The sequence below is a fragment of the Pseudophryne corroboree genome, chromosome 4 (assembly GCF_028390025.1).
Source record: "Pseudophryne corroboree isolate aPseCor3 chromosome 4, aPseCor3.hap2, whole genome shotgun sequence".
Lineage (NCBI taxonomy): Eukaryota > Metazoa > Chordata > Amphibia > Anura > Myobatrachidae > Pseudophryne > Pseudophryne corroboree.
The window spans coordinates 181143638-181167046 of NC_086447.1; the positions used below are offsets into that span (position 1 = coordinate 181143638).

Consider the following 23409-nt stretch of genomic DNA (forward strand, 5'->3'; position numbering starts at 1 on the left):
AAGCAGTTACACAGGTTAATTTGCATTTCAATGGCTATCATAAAGCAAGCAGATTCTAACTAAATCCTAGAGGTAAAAGAAAAAAACAAATTTTGTTTATATCTGTGTGTAATTCTTACATCAAGTATTCATCTTACTATTAACTTTCACTAGGCCATGAAGCAGTCACTTAACAGGTGGGCTGTGCTAGGCAGCCCTGAAAAAGCTTTTTAGAAGACTTCAAGGGCTGCAGCACTTCATATTTCAGTATGACATACTGTTCTGCGGCTCCTTCACCTCCCCAACAGCGTCGCATACTCCCGCTGGCTCTGTTCATGTCACGGTTTAAGGAGACGAACCGCAACGCTGGCGTGGACACTGTGTCAGAGCAGGGACCCCACTATATCCACCAGGGCATGGGAGCACAGGTCGGATAGTAAAATATCCACTTTAATAAGGCTCCATAGTACCCGGTGGTGAGGACCAGCATAGGGAAAAAAGGCGCTTGACCTGTAGCCCCTTCCCCAGTTCCGGGCGCCACCTACTGCTGCTGTTCCCACCCTGGAGCTGACTCACACTCTCCCTCACTCCCTGACTGAGACGCTGGGCACATCTTCTCACAGTAGCTGCAACTGGTCTCCGGGACTGCAGGGCAAGGTCTCCTCTGTAAATCCGCCTGATTCATCAGCGCTGTGATTTTACAGAGACTTAAGTATTCTACATGTCATTTTAAGACAGTGTTAGTTAAGAACAAGTGTACCTCTACCAGAATATATTGTACGAGTATTCTGATAAATACATCTGGTCTCGGACCGCGCATTGTATATATATATATATATATATATATATATATATTCTAGTCCAGTGCAGTTTTATTGTCTTACTAAAATAATTATCTGCATTGTCACTGTGACTGTGTGTGCCTGTATCTGCTGTGTGGATTTAACTTTCAGTGTATCCCAGCTATAGCTATCACTGTATTCTGTACGGACTAGGTGCGTCAGGGTCTCATATATAGTGCTGCACAGTATTTACCATTAAGTGTATTCTACTGTGTACTCAGTCACATCATACCGGATTTATTTGCTGGTGTTGTGTACTGTGTACGCAGTCACATAGTAACGGATTTAGACGCTGGTGTTGTGTACTGTGTACGCTGTCACATACTAGGGGATTTATTAGCAGGTATTGTACTCTGTCTGGCTGTATCGTACTCATATGCTCTGCGGTTACATTCACTAAAATGTATAACACAAAGGGTGGGAAATCCACAAACGCTCTTGTATCATGCAGCGCATACGCCAGGGATTTGTCTGAGGGGGAAGTTTTGAATGATGGTCTCTGTAATATGTGCCATACATCTCCCAGTCAGTCTGCAGCTCCTGTAACCAATCAGGAGCCACCTTGGGCGGTGTTCTCAACTATGCGCAATACGCTTGTGACACGCCCCCTATGGGACCTCCTGTGCCATTGCAGCCACATTTCTCTGACGTCCTAGTGGATGCTGGGTACTCCGTAAGGACCATGGGGTATAGACGGGCTCCGCAGGAGACTGGGCACTCTTAAAAGAAAGATTAGGTACTATATCTGGTGTGCACTGGCTCCTCCCTCTATGCCCCTCCTCCAGACCTCAGTTAGTATCTGTGCCCGGCCAGAGCTGGATGCACCCTAGGGGCTCTCCTGAGCTTCCTAGAAAAGAAAGTATTTGTTAGGTTTTTTATTTTCAGTGAGATCTGCTGGCAACAGACTCACTGCTACGTGGGACTGAGGGGAGAGAAGCGAACCTACCTGCTTGCAGCTAGCTTGGGCTTCTAAGGCTACTGGACACCATTAGCTCCAGAGGGATCGAACACAGGCCCAGTCCTCGGTCGTCCAGTCCCGGAGCCGCGCCGCTGTCCCCCTTGCAGAGCCAGAAGAACGAAGAGAAGTTGAAAATCGGCGGCTGAAGACTACGGTCTTCATTAAGGTAGCGCACAGCACTGCAGCTATGCGCCATTGCTCCCTTAGCACACCACACACTCCGGTCACTGATGGGTGCAGGGCGCTGGGGGGGCGCCCTGGGCAGCAATTAGATTACCTTACTTGGCGAAAAGCACATAATACAGTCTGATAAACTGTATATGTGCATTAACCCCCGCCATTAAAGTACATAAAAGGACAGAAGCCCGCCGTTGAGGGTGCCGGGCCTTCTTCCTCAGCACACCGGCGCCATTTTCTCTTCACAGCTCAGCTGGAAGGAAGCTCCCCAGGCTCTCCCCTGCAGTATCCTGGTACACAAAGGGTAAAAAAGAGAGGGGGGCACATAAATTTAGGCGCAAAACTGTGTATATAAGCTGCTATAGGGGAAAAATCACTCAGTATAGTGTACATCCCTGTATTATATAGCGCTGTGGTGTGTGCTGGCATACTCTCTCTCTGTCTCTCCAAAGGGCCTGGTGGGGGAACTGTCTTCAAATAGAGCATCCCCTGTGTGTGTGGTGTGTCGGTACGCGTGTGTCGACATGTCTGAGGTAAAAGGCTCCTCTAAGGAGGTGATAGAGCTGATAAGTGTGTGGGAGGGTGTCTCCGTCAACAACGCCGACACCTGTTTGGATATGTGTAAGTGCTGAGGTAAAATTATTGCACAAAAGGTTAGGGAACAGAAAGGAAATCTACCCTGGTCTGTCCCTATGTCACAGAGTCCTTCAGAGTCTCTCTATGTTCACTATCCAAAATAACAAAGTATCGACACGGAGTTTAACTCCACTGTCGACTACGATAATGCAAAGTTACAGCCAAGAGGGCTAAAAGATATTCAATATATGATTATTGGAATAAAAGATGATTTGCATATCACTGATGACTCATCTGTCCCTGACACGAGAGTACACATGTTAAGGGGAAGAATGCTGAGGTAAATTTCCCTCCCCTCATGAGGAAAAAGAGCGGGAATCTCCAGACAAGAGACGGCAGCTTCCCACAAGAGAATTCTCAGGCTGTATCCTTTCCCCACTAGGGCCAGGATGTGTTGAGAATCTTCCCCTTGGGTGTCCTGTTTGCACTAGCTATTCTCAGGGATCCTGCAGATAGCGTGCACATTCTAGTATACTACCCAGACCGGCGATTGTGTCGGCATGGGTTTATAGCGCTGTGACAGCGTGGACAGGTACCTTATCAGCAGAGATTGAGACCCTAGTATGCATATAAATATTTTAAGATGCTGTCTTAAGTGGTAGATATATAATTATAAAGCATGCCCAAAGGGACATGAGTATACTGGGTCCTAGAGACAAAAGCTTGACGTGTCCTGTAGAATATACATTGGACAGATGATGCCGACTTAAGAGGCATATGGAAGGCTGAGGATTGTGTGGAGAAAGGTTCTTGGGCCTGGTCTCCACAGTTATAGCTGGTAATTCTGATATTTTGCCTTATATTCCTGCACAGCCTAGGAAAGCACGACATTATTAAATGCAGCTTTTCGAATAAAGAAACAAGAAAGTCTGAGGTGCGTCCTTTCTTGTCAGAGCCGGGGGCAGAGGAAAGAAGCTGTACAACACAGCTAGTCCCAGGAACAGAAGTCCTCCCCGGCCTCTACAAAAATCCACCGCATGTCGCTGGGGCTCCACAGGCGGAGCTAGGCCCGGTGGGGACACGCCTTCGTAAGTTCAGCCACAAGTGGGTTCACTCCCTGTTAGATCCCTGGGCAATAGAAATTGTATTGCAGGGATACAGGCTGGACTGTGAGAAGATGCCCCCTCACCGAGGACCCGGCGGGCTTCCCCCCAAGAGAGGGAGCCAGTGTTAACTGTAATTCGTAAATTGTATCTTCAACAGGTGGTGGTCAAGGGTCCCCTCCTTCAACAAGAGGGTGTTATTATTCGACCATGTTATAATCCCGAAACCAGACGGTTCGGTTAGACCCATATTGAATTAAAATCCCTGAACATATACCTGAAAAGGTTCAGGTTCAAGATGGAATCGCTAAGAGCGGTCATTGCATGCCTGAAATGAATCGGGACATAAGGGATGCATACCTTCGTGTCCCCATTTATCCACCTCATCAGGCGTACCTCAGAATTGCGGTACGGGATTGTCATTACCAATTTCACCAAGGTTATGGCGGATATGATGGTGCTCCTGCGGAAGCAAGGTGTCACTATTATAACATACTTGGATGATCTCCTCATAAAAGCGAGATCAAGAGAGCATTTGCTGGACAGCGTATCACCTTCTCTGGAAGTGAAACGGCAACACGACTGGATTCTATATATTCCAAAGTCGCAGTTGGTTCCTACAGCTCATCTGCCTCGCCTAGGCATGATCCTAGACACAGACCAGAAGAGGGTTTATCTCCCGATAGAGAGAGCTCAGGAGCTCATGACACTGGTCAGGAATCCATTGAAAACCAAAACAGGTGTCAGTGCATCACTGCACTCGAGTCCTGGGAAGGATGATGGCATCATACGAGGCCATCCCCTTCGGCTGGTTCCATGCAAGGACAATGGAACTTACTGGACAAGTGGTCCGGATCACATCTTCAGATGCATCGGTTAATCACCCTATCCCCCAGGGCCAGGGTGTCTCTCCTGTGGTGGCTGCGGAGTGCTCACCTTCTCGAGGGCCGCAGATTCGGCATTCAGGACTGGGTCCTGGTGACCACGGATGCAAGCCTCCGAGGGTGGGGGGCAGTTACACAGGGAAGAAAATTCCAAGGTTTGTGGTCAAGCCAACAGACTTGCCTTCACATCAATATCTTGGAACTAAGGGCCATATACAACGCCCTAAGTCAAGCGGAGTTCCTGCTTCGCGACCAACCGGTTCTGATCCAGTCAGACCGCAGGGGCTCATGTAAACCGCCAAGGCGGCACAAGGAGCAGGGTGGCGAGGGTAGAAGCCACCAGAATTCTTCGCTGGGCGGAGAATCAAGTAAGCGCACTGTCAGCAGTGTTCATTCCGGGAGTGGACACGACCTCCACCCGGGAAAGTGGTGACTTCATCAGGAAGTCTTCACGCAGTTTTGCAAATTGATGGAAACTGCCTCAGGTGGACTACATGGCGTCCCACCTCAATAAAAAGATAACAAAGGTTTTACGCTGGGTCAAGGGACTATCAGGCGATAGCTGTGGTCGCACTAGTAACACCGTGGGTGTTCCAGTCGGTCTATATATTCCCTCCTCTTCCTCTCAGACCCAAGGGCTGAGAATTGTAATAAACGGAGGAGTGTGAACAATATTCTTTGCTCCGGATTGGCCAAGAAGGACTCGGTACCCGGAACTGCAAGAAATGCTCTCAGAGGACCCATGGCCTCTGCCTCTCAGTCAGGACATGTTGCAACAGGGACCCTGTCTGATCCAAGACTTACCGCGGCTGCGTTGGACGGCATGGCGGTTGAACGCCGGATCCTAGCGGAAAAGGGCATTCCGGATGCAGTTATTCCTACGCTGATAAAGGCTAGGAAAGACGTGACAGCAAGACTTTTTCACTGTATATGGCGAAAATAGGTTGCTTGGTGTGTGGCCGGGAAGGCCCTACAGAGGAATTCCAGGGGGGTCGATTCCTGCACTTCCTATAGTCAGGAGTGACTATGGGCCTAAAATTAGGATCCATAAAGGCCAAGATTTCGGGCCTATCCCTTTTTCTCTCAAAAAGAACTGGCTTCACTGCCTGAAGTTCGGACGTTTCAGCCCCTTTTGTGCCTCCAGTGGCACCTTGGGATCTTAACGTGTGTTGGATTCCTAAAATCCCACTGGTTTGAGCCACTTAAGACCGTGGAGCTAAAATATCTCACGTGGAAAGTGGTCATGCTTTTGGCCTTAGCTTGGACTAGGCGTGTGTCAGAATTGGCGGCTTTGTCATGTAAAAGCCCATATCTGATCTTCCATATGGAAAGGGCAGAATGGAGGACTCGTCCCCAATTTCTCCCTAAGGTGGTATCATCGTTTCATTTGAACAAACCTATTGTGGTGCCTGCGGCTACTAGGGACTTGGAGGATTCCAAGTTGCTGGACGTAGTCCGGGCCCTGAAACTTTATGTTTCCAGGACTGCTAGAGTCAGAAAAACTGACTCGCTATTTATCCTGCATGCACCCAACAAGCTGGGTGCTCCTGCTTCAAAGCAGACTATTGCTCGCTGGATCTGTAGCACCATTCAGCTTGCACATTCTGCGGCTGGACTGCCGCATCCTAAATCAGTAAAAGCCCATTCCACGAGGAAGGTGGGCTCTTCTTGGGCGGCTGCCCGAGGGGTCTCGGCTTTACAACTTTGCCGAGCTGCTACTTGGTCGGGTTCAAACACTTTTGCAAAATTCTACAAGTTTGATACCCTGGCTGAGGAGGACCTTGAGTTTGCTCATTCGGTGCTGCAGAGTCATCCGCACTCTCCCGCCCGTTTGGGAGCTTTGGTATAATCCCCATGGTCCTTACGGAGTACCCAGCATCCACTAGGACGTCAGAGAAAATAAGAATTTACTCACCGGTAATTCTATTTCTCGTAGTCCGTAGTGGATGCTGGGAGCCCGTCCCAAGTGCGGACTCTCTGCAATACATGTATATAGTTATTGCTTAACTAAAGGGTTATTGTATGAGCCATCTGTTGAGAGAGGCTCAGTTATTGTTCATACTGTTAACTGGGTATAGTTATCACGAGTTGTACAGTGTGATTGGTGTGGCTGGTATGAGTCTTACCTTGGATTCCAAATCCTTTCCTAGTAATGTCAGCTCTTCTGGGCACAGTTTCCCTAACTGAGGTCTGGAGGAGGGGCATAGAGGGAGGAGCCAGTGCACACCAGATATAGTACCTAATCTTTCTTTTAAGAGTGCCCAGTCTCCTGCGGAGCCCGTCTATACCCCATGGTCCTTACGGAGTACCCAGCATCCACTACGGACTACGAGAAATAGAATTACCGGTGAGTAAATTCTTATTATTGTCCCTATGGTAAATCCGCCTTGGGTGGATAATTTGTCTACCCAGTTGCAGCAATTGAATCAATCTTTGGTTAGACAAAAACCTACCCCATGTCCCTCTGGGGTCAAGGGGTCACCTAAGCGGGCCGCTTCCTCCTCACAATCCACTAATATATCAGATGATACTTCTAATAACGATAGGGAGTATACTGATCCGTCAGGCACTGATTCAGTTGCTTCTGACGAGGAACCTACAACTCAGGTTGATGTCCCTGACCTAGTGGAGGCTATTAAGCTGATTCTACAAATCGATGATGATGTAGATCCCACTACTGCGTCTAAGAAACCTGATAAGTTTTTAACGTTAGAAGGTAGCTAAAGTAGTCTTACCACATTCTGACCACTTAGAAGACATACGTCAGGAACCCTGGTCTTCTCCAGGAGAGAAATTTTCCCTGTCTAAAAAGATGCTAGCTCGCTATCCTCTCCCTGCTGAGTTGTGTAACAAGTGGGAAAATTCACAGCCGGTTGATTCCCATGTCACCCGTCTTGTAGTGTCATCTACTCTGCCTGTCACCACTGTCACCTCACTGAAGGAACCGACAGATAAGCGTGTGGAGGGATGCCTGAAGTCTATTTACTCCCTTACAGGTGCTGTACATAGACCCACTATAGCGGCCTCCTGGGCTGCAAAAGGAATTGAAGCATGGGTTCAGGCAATAGAGGATGAGCTGCCTCAGGATATATCTGACACTGCCAGACAATATCTGTTTTATATTACCACTGCCTCCCAATATATTCACGAGGCGTCCTCTGAGGCAGGTGTAATGGCGGCCAAGGCGTCGACTACGTCCATCCTGGCTCACCGAATTCTGTGGTTGAGGTCATGGAAGGAGGACCTGGACTCCAAAAAGGGACCTTCTGTGACAGGAGTCACGGGGGTCTCTGCATTCGGGGAAAGGGGTCCCATGTGTAAACATGGAACCCCTTTCAGTCCGTCTGGTTCGGGTAAATGCATTTTTTTGTTTTGCCAAGTACGTGGATTATAATAAAAGAACTGGACACTGGATCAGGTGAGTATAATTTTATTTTCAGGTACCCCGGACGTCGACATTGGAGACGAGGCCAGAGTCGGCGTGTCAACATAGGTAAGTATGTGTCGGCATGTATGTAATAAAGTTATACTTTCACCGTGTCTGTGTCCTGTTTTTTTCTCTATCGTCCTAAGTGGATGCTGGGGTTCCTGAAAGGACCATGGGGAATAGCGGCTCCGCAGGAGACAGGGCACAAAAAAGTAAAGCTTTACTAGGTCAGGTGGTGTGCACTGGCTCCTCCCCCTATGACCCTCCTCCAGACTCCAGTTAGATTTTGTGCCCGAACGAGAAGGGTGCAATCTAGGTGGCTCTCCTAAAGAGCTGCTTAGAGAAAGTTTAGTTTAGGTTTTTTTCTTTACAGTGAGTCCTGCTGGCAACAGGATCACTGCAACGTGGGACTTAGGGGGAAAGTAGTAAACTCACCTGCATGCAGAGTGGATTTGCTGCTTGGCTACTGGACACCATTAGCTCCAGAGGGATCGAACACAGGCCCAGCCGTGGAGTCCGGTCCCGGAGCCGCGCCGCCGACCCCCTTGCAGATGCTGAAGCGTGAAGAGGTCCGGAAACCGGCGGCTGAAGACTCCTCAGTCTTCATAAGGTAGCGCACAGCACTGCAGCTGTGCGCCATTTTCCTCTCAGCACACTTCACTGGGCAGTCACTGAGGGTGCAGAGCGCTGGGGGGGGGCGCTCTGAGAGGCAAATATAAACCTTATACAAGGCTAAAAATACCTCACATATAGCCCATAGGGGCTATATGGAGATATTTAACCCCTGCCTGACTGGAAAAATAGCGGGAGAAGAACCCGCCGAAAAAGGGGCGGGGCCTATCTCCTCAGCACACGGCGCCATTTTCTGTCACAGCTCCGCTGGTCAGAACGGCTCCCAGGTCTCTCCCCTGCACTGCACTACAGAAACAGGGTAAAACAGAGAGGGGGGGCACATTAATGGCTATATATATATATATTAAAACAGCTATAAGGGAGCACTTAATATAAGGATATCCCTTGTATATATAGCGCTTTGTGGTGTGTGCTGGCAGACTCTCCCTCTGTCTCCCCAAAAGGGCTAGTGGGTCCTGTCTTCATTAGAGCATTCCCTGTGAGTTTGCGGTGTGTGTCGGTACGTGGTGTCGACATGTATGAGGACGATATTGGTGTGGAGGCGGAGCAATTGCCAAATATGCAGATGTCACCCCCCAGGGGGTCGACACCAGAATGGATGCCTTTATTTGTGGAATTACGTGATGGTTTATCTTCCCTTAAACAGTCAGTTGAGGACATGAGGCGGCCGGACAATCAATTAATGCCTGTCCAGGCGCCTCAAACACCGTCAGGGGCTGTAAAACGCCCTTTGCCTCAGTCGGTCGACACAGACCCAGACACGGGCACTGATTCCAGTGACGACGGTAGAAATTCAGACGTATTTTCCAGTAGGGCCACACGTTATATGATTTTGGCAATGAAGGAGACGTTACATTTAGCTGATACTACAGATACCGTAAAACAGGGTATTATGTATGGTGTGAAAAAACTACAAACAGTTTTTCCTGAATCAGAAGAATTAAATGACGTGTGTGATGAAGCGTGGGTTGCTCCTGATAAAAAGTTGATAATTTCAAAAAAGTTATTGGCATTATACCCTTTCCCGCCAGAGGTTAGGGCGCGCTGGGAAACACCCCCTAAGGTGGACAAGGCGCTCACACGCTTATCCAAACAAGTGGCGTTACCCTCTCCTGAGACGGCCGCACTTAAGGATCCATCAGATAGAAAGATGGAAGTTATTCAAAAGAATATATACACACATGCAGGTGTTATACTACGACCAGCTATAGCAACTGCCTGGATGTGCAGTGCTGGAGTAGTTTGGTCAGAATCCCTGATTGAAAATATTGATACCCTAGATAGGGACAATGTTTTACTGTCGTTAGAACAAATAAAGGATGCATTTATCTATATGCGTGATGCACAGAGGGATATTTGCACACTGGCATCTCGGGTGAGTGCTATGTCCATTTCAGCCAGAAGAGCCTTATGGACACGACAGTGGACAGGCGATGCGGATTCAAAACGTCACATGGAGGTTTTGCCGTATAAAGGGGAGGAGTTATTTGGAGTTGGTCTATCAGACTTGGTGGCCACGGCTACTGCCGGGAAATCCACTTTTTTACCTCAAGTCACTCCCCAACAGAGAAAGGCACCGACCTTTCAACCGCAGCCTTTTCGCTCCTACAAAAATAAGAGAGCAAAGGGCTTGTCGTACCTGCCACGAGGCAGAGGAAGAGGGAAGAGACACCAACAGGCAGCTCCTTCCCAGGAACAGAAGCCCTCCCCGGCTCCTGCAAAAACCTCAGCATGACGCTGGGGCCTCTCAAGCGGACTCGGGGACAGTGGGGGGCCGTCTCAAAAATTACAGCGCGCAGTGGGCTCACTCGCAGGTAGACCCCTGGATCCTGCAGATAATATCTCAGGGGTACAGGTTGGAATTAGAGACGGATCCTCCTCATCGTTTCCTGAAGTCTGCCTTACCAACCGTCTCTTCCGAAAGGGAGAGGGTGTTGGAAGCCATTCACAAGCTGTACGCTCAGCAGGTGATAGTCAAAGTACCCCTATTACAACAAGGAAAGGGGTATTATTCCACTCTATTTGTGGTACCGAAGCCGGATGGCTCGGTAAGGCCTATTCTAAATCTGAAGTCCTTGAACCTCTACATAAAAAAGTTCAAGTTCAAGATGGAGTCACTCAGAGCAGTGATAGCGAACCTGGAAGAAGGGGACTTTATGGTATCCTTGGACATCAAGGATGCGTATCTACACGTTCCGATTTACCCCGCACCAGGGGTACCTCAGGTTCATTGTTCAAAACTGTCACTATCAGTTTCAGACGCTGCCGTTCGGATTGTCCACGGCGCCTCGGGTCTTTACCAAGGTAATGGCCGAGATGATGATTCTTCTTCGAAGAAAAGGCGTATTAGTTATCCCATACTTGGACGATCTCCTAATAAGGGCAAGGTCCAGAGAACAGCTGGAGACAGCTTTAGCACTATCTCAAGAGGTGCTAAGACAACACGGGTGGATTCTGAATATTCCAAAATCCCATTTAATCCCGACAACTCGTCTGCTGTTCCTAGGAATGATTCTGGACACGGTTCAGAAAAAGGTTTTCCTTCCAGAGGAAAAAGCCAAGGAGTTATCCGATCTGGTCAGGAACCTCCTAAAACCAGGAAAAGTGTCAGTACATCAATGCACAAGAGTCCTGGGAAAAATGGTGGCTTCTTACGAAGCAATTCCATTCGGCAGATTCCATGCAAGAATATTCCAAAGGGATCTGTTGGACAAATGGTCAGGGTCGCATCTGCAGATGCACCTGCGAATAACCCTGTCACCAAAGACAAGGGTGTCACTTCTGTGGTGGTTGCAGAAGGCTCACCTATTAGAAGGCCGCAGATTCGGCATTCAGGATTGGATCCTGGTGACCACGGACGCCAGCCTGAGAGGCTGGGGAGCAGTCACACAAGGAAGAAACTTCCAGGGAGTATGGACGAGTCTGGAAAAGTCTCTTCACATAAACATTCTGGAACTAAGAGCAATCTACAATGCTCTAAGCCAGGCGGAACTTCTCCTGCAAGGAAAGCCGGTGTTGATTCAGTCGGACAACATCACGGCGGTCGCCCATGTAAACAGGCAGGGCGGCACAAGAAGCAGGAGTGCAATGGCAGAAGCTGCCAAGATTCTTCGCTGGGCGGAGAATCACGTGATAGCACTGTCAGCAGTGTTCATCCCGGGCGTGGACAACTGGGAAGCAGACTTCCTCAGCAGACACGATCTTCATCCGGGAGAGTGGGGTCTACATCCAGAAGTCTTCAACATGTTAATAGACCGTTGGGAAAGACCAATTGTAGACATGATGGCGTCTCGCCTCAACAAGAAACTGGACAAATATTGCGCCAGGTCAAGAGATCCACAGGCAATAGCTGTGGACGCACTGGTAACTCCTTGGGTGTACCAGTCAGTGTATGTGTTTCCTCCTCTGCCGCTCATACCAAAGGTATTGAAGATCATACGGCAAAGAAGAGTAAGAACAATACTAGTGGTTCCGGATTGGCCGAGAAGGACTTGGTATCCGGAACTTCAAGAGATGCTCACGGACGAACCGTGGCCTCTACCTCTGAGAAGGGACCTGCTACAGCAGGGTCCCTGTCTTTTTCAAGACTTACCGCGGCTGCGTTTGACGGCATGGCGGTTGAACGCCAGATCCTAAAAGGGAAAGGCATTCCAGAAGAAGTCATTCCTACCTTGATTAAGGCACGGAAGGAAGTCACCGTGAAACATTATCACCGCATTTGGCGAAAATATGTAGCGTGGTGCGAGGATCGGAGGGTTCCGACGGAGGAATTCCAACTGGGTCGTTTCCTACATTTCCTGCAATCAGGATTATCTATGGGTCTCAAATTGGGATCCATTAAGGTTCAAATTTCGGCCCTGTCAATATTCTTCCAAAAAGAATTGGCCTCTGTCCCTGAGGTCCAGACTTTTGTCAAGGGAGTACTGCATATACAGCCTCCTGTGGTGCCTCCGGTGGCACCGTGGGATCTAAATGTAGTTTTAGATTTCCTCAAATCCCATTGGTTTGAACCATTGAAAAAGGTGGATTTGAAATATCTCACATTGAAAGTGACTATGTTACTAGCCCTGGCCTCTGCCAGGAGAGTATCTGAATTGGCGGCTTTATCTTATAAAAGTCCTTATCTAATCTTCCATTCGGATAGGGCAGAACTGCGGACTCGTCCGCATTTTCTCCCAAAAGTGGTATCAGCATTTCATCTGAACCAACCTATTGTGGTGCCTGCGGCCACTAGCGACTTGGAGGACTCCAAGTTGTTGGACGTTGTCAGAGCCTTAAAAATATACATTGCAAGGACGGCTGGAGTCAGAAAATCTGACTCGCTGTTTATATTGTATGCACCCAACAAGTTGGGCGCACCTGCTTCTAAGCAGTCGATTGCTCGTTGGATTTGTAACACAATTCAACTTGCACATTCTGTGGCAGGCCTGCCACAGCCTAAAACTGTAAAAGCCCACTCCACAAGGAAGGTGGGCTCATCTTGGGCGGCTGCCCGAGGGGTCTCGGCATTACAACTCTGCCGAGCAGCTACGTGGTCGGGGGAGAACACGTTTGTAAAATTTTACAAATTTGATACCCTGGCAAAGGAGGACCTGGAGTTCTCTCATTCGGTGCTGCAGAGTCATCCGCACTCTCCCGCCCGTTTGGGAGCTTTGGTATAATCCCCATGGTCCTTTCAGGAACCCCAGCATCCACTTAGGACGATAGAGAAAATAAGAATTTACTTACCGATAATTCTATTTCTCGGAGTCCGTAGTGGATGCTGGGCGCCCATCCCAAGTGCGGATTATCTGCAATACTTGTACATAGTTATTGTTAACTAATTCGGGTTATTGTTAAGGAGCCATCTTTAAGAGGCCCTTTCTGTTGTCATACTGTTAACTGGGTTTAGATCACAAGTTGTACGGTGTGATTGGTGTGGCTGGTATGAGTCTTACCCGGGATTCAAAATGCCTCCCTTATTGTGTATGCTCGTCCGGGCACAGTACCTAACTGGAGTCTGGAGGAGGGTCATAGGGGGAGGAGCCAGTGCACACCACCTGACCTAGTAAAGCTTTACTTTTTTGTGCCCTGTCTCCTGCGGAGCCGCTATTCCCCATGGTCCTTTCAGGAACCCCAGCATCCACTACGGACTCCGAGAAATAGAATTATCGGTAAGTAAATTCTTATTATTTGGGTATTTTTTTTGCAGTAGAACTACAGGTACCAACGGGCCTGTTTCCCCCCCGCATGCTGGTACTTGTGGTTCTCCAAGTACCGGATTGCGGGGGAGGCTTGCTGGCACTTGTAGTTCTTCGGCAAAAAAACAATATTCTTAAATTTTTACACATGGCTATCAGCCCCCATCCGCAGCCCTTGGATGGGGGGGACAGCCTCGGGCTTCACCCCTGGCCCTTGGGTGGCTGGGGGGGGGACCCCCTTGATTGAAGGGGTCCCCACTCCTCCAGGGTACCCCGGCCAGGGGTGACTAGTTGGGTATTTAATGCCACGGCCGCAGGGCGCTGTATAAAAGTGACCCCCGACTGTGGCATTATCTGTCCAGCTAGTGGAGCCCGGTGCTGGTACAAAAAATACGGGGGACCCCTACTCTTTTTGTCCCCCGTATTTTTTGCACCAGGACCATGCGCAGAGCCCGGTGCTGGTTGTTAAAATACGGGGGATCCCCTGTCATTTTTTCCCCCGTATTTTGGCAACCAGGACCGGCTCAAAGAGCCCGAGGCTGGTTATGCTTAGGAGGGGGGACCCCACACTTTTTTTTTTCTGATTTTTACACCATTCCATTAAAAAAAAAAAAAAAAAAGATTTTTACAAATATATAAATAATACTTGTGCCTCCTAAATAGACAAACCAAGTACCTAATCCCTTCTAATATAAATAGATATGCTATTACCAATAAAAAAAAACACACAAAAAAACATGTTTTTAAATTTTTTTATTAGATTCCGCCAGCAAAGTGTGGCGGATTGAAAATTACGAATTTACTGTCTAAAAGCACTGTTGTCGAATTTACATTCTTCAATTGAATATACTTTTGTCGAAATGCCGCATTTGTACCATTGCAGAAATGTCGAATTTTACAAATGTCGAATTTCAAAAAGTCGAATTTGGAATGGCTGTTTTTTTGGCGAAAAGTACTGTATTGCATTGTCGAAAAAAATTTGGGGCGACAATGTCCCGTTTTTCGACATTTTCGGGAATTCGACCGCAATTGCATATACCTTTTAGCCTGTTGGTGCCTCTGGATCAAGATCCATTTCTACACCCCGATATATTCCCTGTGGAACCCAGTGTACCTCGCAGAAAGAGACTTCTCGATAGATATTCTGAAGCTGAAACACTGCTGCTGGAAATTATTTCAGTTGGCTGTGGTCCACCTCACTCAAGGTTTCACTGGGACATTCTTGGCATTATCTCTCAAACTGGTTTCTGGACATTTTGACCCATTAAGTAGGAAGAGACTTGAACTTCAACACTTTTAAAATATTTAGGATAATTGGCCAACCTTAATCGGAGGCCCTCTATCGATATTCATGATCGATACTGAATCACAATAATCTAAATGATCCCTTAAATTAGCTTTCACAGTAATACCTATATCTTATGCAAAAAATATATATATATATTTTCCCACTATATTGGGAAATCAATAAGCTTTGATAATCTGTGCCTATGCTGTATACAGCAGCTTTGCTATGTTTATATAAAAAAGGGGAGGTAGAGGACTGCTGCGCCTCAGAGAGCTGCAGTAGGGATACCAACAGATGATCACTCAATCACCCTGGAACACAATGCACAAGAAAATAAGGGATCCCTTCTGCGCTCATCCAACAACAATAAACAGTAATGCAATAAATGATAGGTTCCCAATGGATAAGTCTATGACTAAATTATAGTCTCTTTTAGTTCTTATACAAAGCGGAAGTGCTGGATGTAGGGAGACTCAATGCATACCGTACTCACAAGGAGTCGTGGTATGTCCCGCATGTAGAGGTGTATTAAGTCGCTTGGTTCTTCTTTACCTTCTCCGAGGTGGAAAGTTCTTATCCTCGTAGTTGGATGACCTTAAATGCAGAGATCTGACCCATCTGGCTCCGCTACCGGTTCGCCCTCCCTGCCGTCCCCGGCTGCTGCTGCTGCGGGCGGTGGCACTGACTGGACGGGTCGCTGTATCTCCGAACTTGTTTGCAGAGCTCTCATGCCAAGTTTGTTTTCACCGCCCACAGGTGGCCCCTAACGCGTTTCACTGTCACTTGGCAGCTTTATCAAAGGTCCTTTGATAAAGACCTTTGATAAAGCTGCCAAGTGACAGTGAAACGCATTAGAGGGCCACATCTCTGACCAGGGCGTTCCTGAGGATTCCTGCAGGCGTTATACAGGACTTTGCTTTTCATCAGGAGATTCCAGTCCCTTCAGTGTGGATATTAATAAAGGGAGAACCACCATCTTCACTGCGTGGGATAGAGAGATCACTCCAGAACCCCGCTAGGTGGGATACCCGGCTGAATTACCACCAGGGACTTGGTAACTATTCTTCGCCACCTGGACGCCATTCTATTTACACAAACGCATGCGTTGCAGGACTTTTTCCATCTTCCAGTAATTAGTTGCATATGCTGGCAATTTTGCACAAAGACTGCCCTGAGTGAATAATTGTTGTCAGAGAGTGGCTTATTAAGGCTCATTATCAATATTATTTTCTTGGCATCATTAGTGCCGTATTATTTTAATTAGTGTATGTGTATTTGTGTAATTGATTTTAACTAATATAAAAACTGAATTTATATGTTAGCGCAGTTGGTATTTCTTGTTTTGTTTATAGTTTAGCCATGTACATGATTGCCTCTTTGAACAAACGTCCGACTTCGGCCGGCATGTCGCCCGGCCACCGAACTTGGACTTCATTGCATCCCGACTCTATCCAATTTTCAACAAAATTATAGATACATGCCCCAACACTTCTCTTTCCCATTTCCAGCAGAAGGACAGATACAAGTCCCAACAGTCCTTTTCTCCAACAAGACAGATACATGCCCTAACACTCCTCTTCTCCAACTTCGAGCAGAATAACAGATACATGCCCCAACGCTCCTCCAACGTCGAGCAGAAGTACAGATACATGCCCCAACACTCTTCTTCCCCATTTCCAGCAGAAGGACAGATACATGCCCCAACATTCCTCTTCTCCAACGTCGAGGAGAAGAACAGATACATGCCCCAACACTCCTCTTCTCCAACTTCAAGCAGAAGGACAGACACATGCCCCAACACTCCTCTTATCCAACGTTGAGCAAAGGGACAGATACATGTCCCAACACTCTTCTTCCCTATTTCCAGCAGAAGGACAAATGCATGCCCCAACACTCCTCTTCTCCAACGTCGAGCAAAAGGACAGAAACATGCTCCAACACTCTTCTTCCCTGTTTCCAGCAGAAGGACAGGTACATGCTCCAACACTTCTCTTCCCCATTCCTGCAGGACATTCTATATTATACCACTTTGACATTTGGGACTTAGCAGGAGATGTGAAGCAGTGAAAAGAGTGGAGAAGTGAGCCAATGGAGAAGTTGCCCATGGCAGCCAATCAGCATTAAAGTAACATTTATAATGTGCATGCTATAAATATATGCAGAGCAGCTGGCTCACTTCTCCACTCTTAACACGGCAGATAATGAGCAGAAGGACAGATATTGTAAATGTCCCAATAGTCTTTTTTTCCCCATCATTGAACAGAAGGACAGATCTTGTACATGCCCCAACACTCCTCTTCTCCAACATCGAGCAGAAGGCATGGCATTTAGGAGTAGTTTGGCAGTTACTTTATCTCTGTCCACATTATTAATCTTGAAAGGCTTAGTACATCTGCCCTGCAGACACAGAATTCCCCAAATGTAGCTGTATATTTGAAGTATATACACCGTCGAGTCACATTATTTTGACCACCTCCTACATTTGACATCGGCAGCGAGTAGCCCATGAAGTGCGTCACCTGTCATACACTGGTTTGGTGGGTATATAAGGTGTGCGACAGGCTGTGTGCACACATATCACTCATTGTTGTCATGTGAAAAAGGGGCGATTTATCCGTGTTGGAAAAAAAGAATGATTATCGGCTTTCGGGCCAAGGATGGCGGTATTCTGAAACAGTGCAGTTTGTGAACTGTTCGCGTGCTGCTGTGGTGAAGGTGTATCGTGACTGGACAAATGGTACCATTGCGAATAACCGACGTGGATACTGTGGAGCACCACGTGCATTGATGTGAGAGGTGAATGTCAGCTATGAAGGTGCATTAGGGACGACCGGCACGCTACAGCTGACCAGCTCACAGTCAAAATTAACTTGGGGGTTACTAGACGTGTGTCTAAAACTACAGTTCAACGAACGTCTAGCTGCTGTCTGCGCTGCACACGGCGGTTACTCTGGCTATTACTCGACTGTGAATAATCATATTGACAAAAGCAGTTATAGTTGAGGCAGTTACATGTATATCTCTTTTATCAATTTAACAGTGTTCATTTTTTTTTTCTACCAGATCTGCAATTCGGAAAAACTGTGGGAACAGATTGTGGTGAGATCCTGTGACAGCGTCACCCCAGAGATGAGGTCTCTTGCACAGAACATTGGCTGGAAGCAATTCTTTTTCACTAACAAACTGCAACTTCAGCTCCAGCTCCGCAGATGGAGAAAGAGACAGGAGGACAGTCAGGACCCCCAGGACCCCCTCCACTCACTGGATGAGCCTTTGGCAGAGAGGCCATTAGAGCAATAGGATAATTACACTAGGTATCAGTTACAAGAAAATGTGAACTACACAAGTAAATGAACCCAGGCCATTCTCCTGCTTACCATTTTGCAATAATATATAAGAACCATGAGAATTGTAATAAGTCAGCATAATTTGCAGCCCTCTCACATACCCAGCTGGTACAGACTTACTGTAGGTGCTAAAAAAATAACAAAAAGTGAAATACCTGTAGTGTACGGTAGTGCCAATCTTACCCATGCATAAACATTGCCGATGGTCCGCATAAGATTATTACTTGTGTAGATATACTGGCTTTACCAATGCAATTAAGTAGGAATTAAAAATACAGTTTATCAGAGTTTACATATTTATTTTTGTATTGCCTAACAGTTACTAGACATGTGCTAGTATTTGGTATTACAGGTTGAGTATCCCTTATCCAAAAAGCTTGGGACCAGAGGTATTTTGGATATGGGATTTTTCCGTATTTTTGAATAATTGCATACCATAATGAGATATCATTGCGATGGGACCTAAATCTAAGCACAGAATGCATTTATGTTACATATCCACGATATACACACATCCTGAAGGTAATTTTAGCCAATATTTTTTATAACTTTGTGCATTAAACAAAGTGTGTGTACATTCACACAATTCATTTATGTTTCATATACACCTTATACACACAGCCTGAAGGTCATTTAATACAATATTTTTAATAACTTTGTGTATTAAATAAAGTTTGTGTACATTAAGCCATCAAAAAACAAAGGTTTCACTATCTCACTCTCACTCAAAAAAGTCTGTATTTCGGAATATTCCGTATTTCGGAATATTTGGATATGGGATACTCAACCTGTATATCATTTCATAATGGAGGAAACACAGCCATCTTATGACTAAGGATATGATTAGTGGTTACAGCTGACATATGCTCTGATGCTATTTGAAATATTTTCCTTTTTGTAGAATTGAATTTGATACAATAAAATAAAAAAATATTTCTAATGTAATCTCTGAAAAGGGTCATTTATAGGGTAATTGAATTGGCATTTAATTTGCCACAAATCCTCCTCTTGTTAGTGGATGTATTTCCTATTCTGGCTCCTCTAAACCTGTGTTATCATTATTAAAATGTCAGTAGTGTGTTATATTAGCCTGTGTTATATATGTGAAACATGGCAAGAAGATTGCCATTTATCTTTTATGAGTATTGTAGGTTGCCATCAGCTGTAGTTCCCCATTCTAACCAAGACAAATAGCGTTTGTGATATATGACAACAAATAATGATATACAGGTGTGACAGGGAATGACACATTCTTTACATCCAAAAGGTGTTTCTGGCAAGTATTTCACATTTATATCACAACGTGAAAGCCTTCACACAGATCCGCAATAAAGACTCCAAGGCTCACCTTAGTGTAATGGATGCATTCCCATCTTTATTACCGAATACAAGGAATATTGCACAACAGCCTTACTACAAGTGGTAACAGCCATCTACTATCCTATACTAAGGGGATGCGGTCAATTTACCTACAATCAAAATCCGACGGTCAAAATACCGACAACCATTGACCGACGGTCAAAATACCGACAAGGTGAAAATCCTGACATGGTCAAAATACCGACATTTAAAATACAGACAAGATCATAATGCCGTCATTTAAAATGTCGACAGGTCAAAAAGTCAACATGAGTGTTTCATGATTTTTTCATTGAAACCGACATGTTCATACTTTACCATCCCAGTGGATCTGGAGGGAGAATATAATAGTGTTCCGAGCGCAGCAAGGCACCGCGCCCGAAGCTGCGAGCCATGCGAGTGGACGCGGTACACTTATACGGTGTCTATGTTGACCAATGTCAACATACACACCAAAAAACAATGAAAACCTCTTGTCAACTTTTTGACCTGTCGACATTTTAAATGTCGGTATTTTGACCTTGCCTGTATTTTAATTGTCGGTATTGTGAACTTGTCGGTATTTTGACCTTGTCTGGATTTTGACCGTCTGGATTTTGATTGTAGGTATTTCATACTGATCCCCCCTAAGGGTCACCTTAACATATAGCATACCTCCCAACTGTCCCGATTTTTGCGGGACAGTCCCAGTTTTCGGGGGCTGTCCCTCCAGCGGGTCGCAGTGTCCCGCGGTAGGAGGGGGGGAGCAGGGGTGAAAAGACGCGCACAGCTTCTATTCACGAGTGACAAAAGGGTGAGGGGACGTGACTTACAATCTCGGCATCGCCATGAACCCACGCCCCCTTTTTTGAAGCCACGCCCCTTTTCGGGAGCGCATGCAGCTTTGCAGCGCGTGTGTCTCTCTTTAATGATAAAGTTAGGAGGTATGCATATAGATACATAGGGAAGCTGCCCAGGGCCCCACATTTGTAGGGGCCTTTGAGCAGGGTCGGGTGGTGAGACAGCATTCTCTACGTGCCTCTCTATAAAAAACGCTATGTACAGTCATAAACCTACAGTTTTAGATTACAAAAATAATGATCATTTCCTGGACAGACACTCATAGCCCTTTTTGCTATGTTTACATCAAGGATGGAGCAGTGAAATCTGAGGCTGTGAAGGGACATACACAATAGGAGCAATATCCATATCACATATGCTGCATTTATATATACCCATCTACAGGGGATTTTCACCTGCGGATATATGATGCATGTGGTTGTGTGGAGTAGAAGTAAAAGATTCTTATTGGGTTGTTATGGATCATCTTTACCCATGTGCTGGCCAGCAGCGAGCAATCATTGCCATCCAATTGTAAAGAGCACAGGGCTGAGATCAGTGTCAATGCTGCGCTATGATTGTTAGTGATTTTGCCTTAGAATAATTTTGCACTCCTGCTCGTGGCACATTATAAAACACCCCATATTAATTTTTGCACTGAAAAAAATCAATAAAAAAAAAATCCGTGTTTTGTATAGACCAGTGGTTCCCAAACTTTCATGAGTCACAAAGTATCAGCATTTTTTCTAAGGCAACCCTAGGCCAAAGGTTTCCTATTGAGAAAATCCACAAAAATGGTTAAATTAAGTAAACCGTGCTTACCTGTCATCCTCAGGGTCCGGTATGTGGTGGGTTGGGGACAGTGTCGTGCTTCTGTTTCTGTCCACATATTTTATGATTGGCAGCGACCAGCTATGGTTTTGCCTATCATATTGAGCTTAATAAATAATTTGATTGGGTCATGGCACCAACCCGTGGCATAAGAAATATAAATAAAACCAATTTATAGCAATTTTCTGCAGCGGGGTACACTGTGTTCCACAGGGAAAACATCAGGGTGTAGAGCGGGATCTTGATCCAGAGGCACCATCAGGCAAAGCTTTGACTGTCCTAGGATGCATTGGGGCCTCCTCTATAACCCCGCCTCCAGGCACTGAGAGCTCAGTTTCGAGTTGTGCCTGTAGGCAGCAGGTCACCTAACAGATGGGGTGCACTGGGCAGCCCTGAAAAACCTTAGAAGACTTCATGGGCCGCAGCACTGTTATGTCAGGGCGACATTCAGTGCTGCGTCTCCGTCACCTCCCAAGTGGCGTCTCATACTTCCACGGCTCAGATCCCGAGTACTCGTGGCGGAGATGCTCCGGCTTAGTCACACAGTCGCAGACTCCTGGTTCGCGTGGCTGCTACAAAGGGAAGAGGTAAGAGGATCCCCCAGGTGGGATCCGCCACTAAATCGCGTTCCTGGTTGCAGTCTAGGGAGACGGACTGCGACGCTGGCGTGGACACTGTCACCGAGCAGGCACCCCACTATATCCGCCAGGGCACAGGAGTACAGGTCGGGTGTACTAGCGCCCCTATTGGTAAGGCTCCATAGTACTAGCGATGAGGTCCAGCATAGGAGAGTTGGCGCTTGACCTGTAGCCCCTCACCTGGCACGGGGCGCCATCGCCTCGCAGATTTCCCGCCCTGGAGCTGCCTCACACTTTCCTCAGTTCCTGACAGAGACACTGGGCGCAATCTTCTGAGCATAGCTGCTGCTGGTCTCAGGGATTGCAGGGCAAGGTCTCCCCTGTAAAGCCGCCTGTACACAGCGCTGAGACTTTACAGACACTTGAGTATTCTACATGTTTTGTTACAGACAGCGTTAGTTAAGAAAGAGTATTCTGATATATACCTCCGGTCTAGGACCGCGCTGTGTTTTATGTATATATATATATATATATATATATATATATACACACTGCTAAAAATAATAAAGGGAGCACTTAAACAACACAATGTAACTCCAAGTCAATCACACTTCTGTGAAATCAAACTGTCCACTTAGGAAGCAACACTGATTGACAATCAATTTCACATGCTGTTGTGCAAATGGAATAGACAACAGGTGGAAATTATAGGCAATTAGCAAGACACCCCCAATAAAGGAGTTGTTCTGCAGGTGGTGACCACAGACCACTTCTCAGCTCCTATGCTTTCTGGCTGATGTTTTGGTCACTTTTGAAAGCTGGCGGTGCTTTCACTCTAGTGGTAGCATGAGATGGAGTCTACTACCCACGCAAGTGGCTCAGGTAGTGCAGCTCATCCAGGATGGCACATCAATGCGAGCTGTGGCAAGAAGGTTTGCTGTGTCTGTCAGCGTAGTGTCCAGAGCATGGAGGCGCTACCAGGAGACAGGCCAGTACATCAGGAGACGTGTAGGAGGCCGTAGGAGGGCAACAACCCAGCAGCAGGACCGCTACCTCCGCCTTTGTGCAAGGAGGAACAGGAGTAGCACTGCCAGAGCCCTGCAAAATGACCTCCAGCAAGCCACAAATGTGCATGTGTCTACTCAAACGATCAGAAACAGACTCCATGAGGGTGGTATGAGGGCCCGACGTCCACAGGTGGGGGTTGTGCTTACAGCCCAACACCGTGCAGGGCGTTTGGCATTTGCCAGAGAACACCAAGATTGGCAAATTCGCCACTGGCGCCCTGTGCTTTTCACAGATGAAAGCAGGTTTTCACTGAGCCCATGTGACAGACGTGACAGAGTCTGGAGACGCCAAGGAGAATGTTCTGCTGCTTGCAACATCCTCCAGCATGACCGGTTTGGCAGTGGGTCAGTAATGGTGTGG

General features: G+C 46.8%; 1 protein-coding gene across 2 annotated transcripts in view; it reads left to right on the forward strand.

Moving 5' to 3' along the window:
- FBXO36 (F-box protein 36) overlaps window positions 1-19339 on the forward strand; it is a 399365-nt gene extending 380026 nt beyond the window's left edge. For both annotated transcript variants that reach the window (XM_063915617.1, XM_063915618.1), the window contains one exon: window positions 18111-19339. In XM_063915617.1, coding sequence (XP_063771687.1) covers window positions 18111-18347 — 237 coding nt within the window. In that variant the 3' untranslated portion in view covers window positions 18348-19339. The remainder of the gene's footprint in view (window positions 1-18110) is intronic.
- The last annotated feature ends 4070 nt before the right edge of the window (window positions 19340-23409 follow it).